Source organism: Zea mays, chromosome 1 (assembly GCF_902167145.1).
Source record: "Zea mays cultivar B73 chromosome 1, Zm-B73-REFERENCE-NAM-5.0, whole genome shotgun sequence".
Lineage (NCBI taxonomy): Eukaryota > Viridiplantae > Streptophyta > Magnoliopsida > Poales > Poaceae > Zea > Zea mays.
This window is the reverse complement of record NC_050096.1, coordinates 42628740-42629988: the sequence shown is the minus strand read 5'-3', so window position 1 is coordinate 42629988 and position 1249 is coordinate 42628740. Positions and strand designations below refer to the sequence as shown.

The 1249-nt window shown below is 48.8% G+C and overlaps 1 protein-coding gene across 1 annotated transcript; it reads left to right on the top strand.

Annotated features, from left to right (window-relative positions):
- Positions 1–327: 327 nt before the first annotated feature.
- LOC103634477 (uncharacterized) lies at positions 328–905 on the top strand. Its single transcript, XM_008656095.2, has one exon. It carries the CDS (start codon positions 454–456, stop codon positions 739–741), a length of 288 nt encoding a protein of 95 aa, XP_008654317.1. The 5' UTR covers positions 328–453; the 3' UTR covers positions 742–905.
- The last annotated feature ends 344 nt before the right edge of the window (positions 906–1249 follow it).

The following is a 1249-nucleotide window of genomic DNA, read 5'->3' as shown; positions in this document are numbered from 1 at the left end:
GTTTTATATTTTTAAGCAATCGTATCGTATCGAATTATCTATCTTTTATAGTACTAGCTATTATTGTTCATTTTGACAAATATCAGATTCGATGATACACACTCTCTATATTTTAAAAAATAGAACATGAGGAACAGCTCATGTTAAGCATGCATGGAATTCTTTTGTACTCCACCATGTCAACTTCCGGTCGAACTCGTGTAGGCAACTATGAAATACAGCAGCATGTATATAATAAAAAAACAATATTCTTGCCAGAGTGGCAATAAAACAGCCCTAAAAAAATTTCACGATCGAGTTCGCATTGCTTCCTGCCCAGCTACATATGGTAGCTCTACTTGACGCACTTGCTCCAATCAGATCAGCAGCAGCTCTTTCTCCTAGCTTGCAAGTGCTGTGCTATTGCTGCGCCGTCTGCTAGAAACACCAGCATTCCCAAATCCCAATCGCACGATGGCTTCAGCCGGCGCTTCCATTCCGAAGGAGGCCAGCGTTGCTGCCGTCGTCGTATTCTTCCTGCTGATCCTCGGCAAGGGGATGCCGGCGGCGGCGGGGGTGACAAAATGCGGCGATTATTGTCGCGCCAAGTGCAGCTTGGGCTGCGAGGACAGTGCCTCGGCTTGCATCGCAGGCAACATCATGTGCAAGGACTATCCTGAAACATGTCACAATTGCAAGGCCTTGGCCATCGGCGCCTGCTTCGGAGCCTGCTACAGCCGCTGCACCGACGACTGCATCTGATCGGCAGGTATTGACGGATATAGATGGAAACTGTATCTCCGCACTGCACCGTGTGTGTGTTTTTACTGTACATCCGAGATCGAAATGAAGTGTATTTAGTTTTTTTTAATTTATTAACTTTCAGATATGCTCTAAAAGTCACATAGTTCGTGTTTGTTTGAGATTATTGTTAGTTCAAAATAAGTTTGTCGGTACCCTAAAACATGGGTACCCTCTACTGCTGTATAAAAGCACAGTCCCCACGCGGCTATCTGTAGTCACGTGGTAAAAGGGCTGTACGTAGGACGAGGCCATGGCTCGCCCAAGCATCTGGCGACTACTCTGGGCCAGCAACAGCACCGACCCCACCACCTGGGCAGGTCTGGTACCGTCACGTGTCCAGAGAGCTGCACACTCTGGGGCATCACCAGCGGGCCCAGACCCCATGCGGATGTGCCGGACCCCTGTATATACAGACCAGGCCTCCGGGTAAAGTCCAGGACCCCCACGGGCACAAATCGGACCCCTG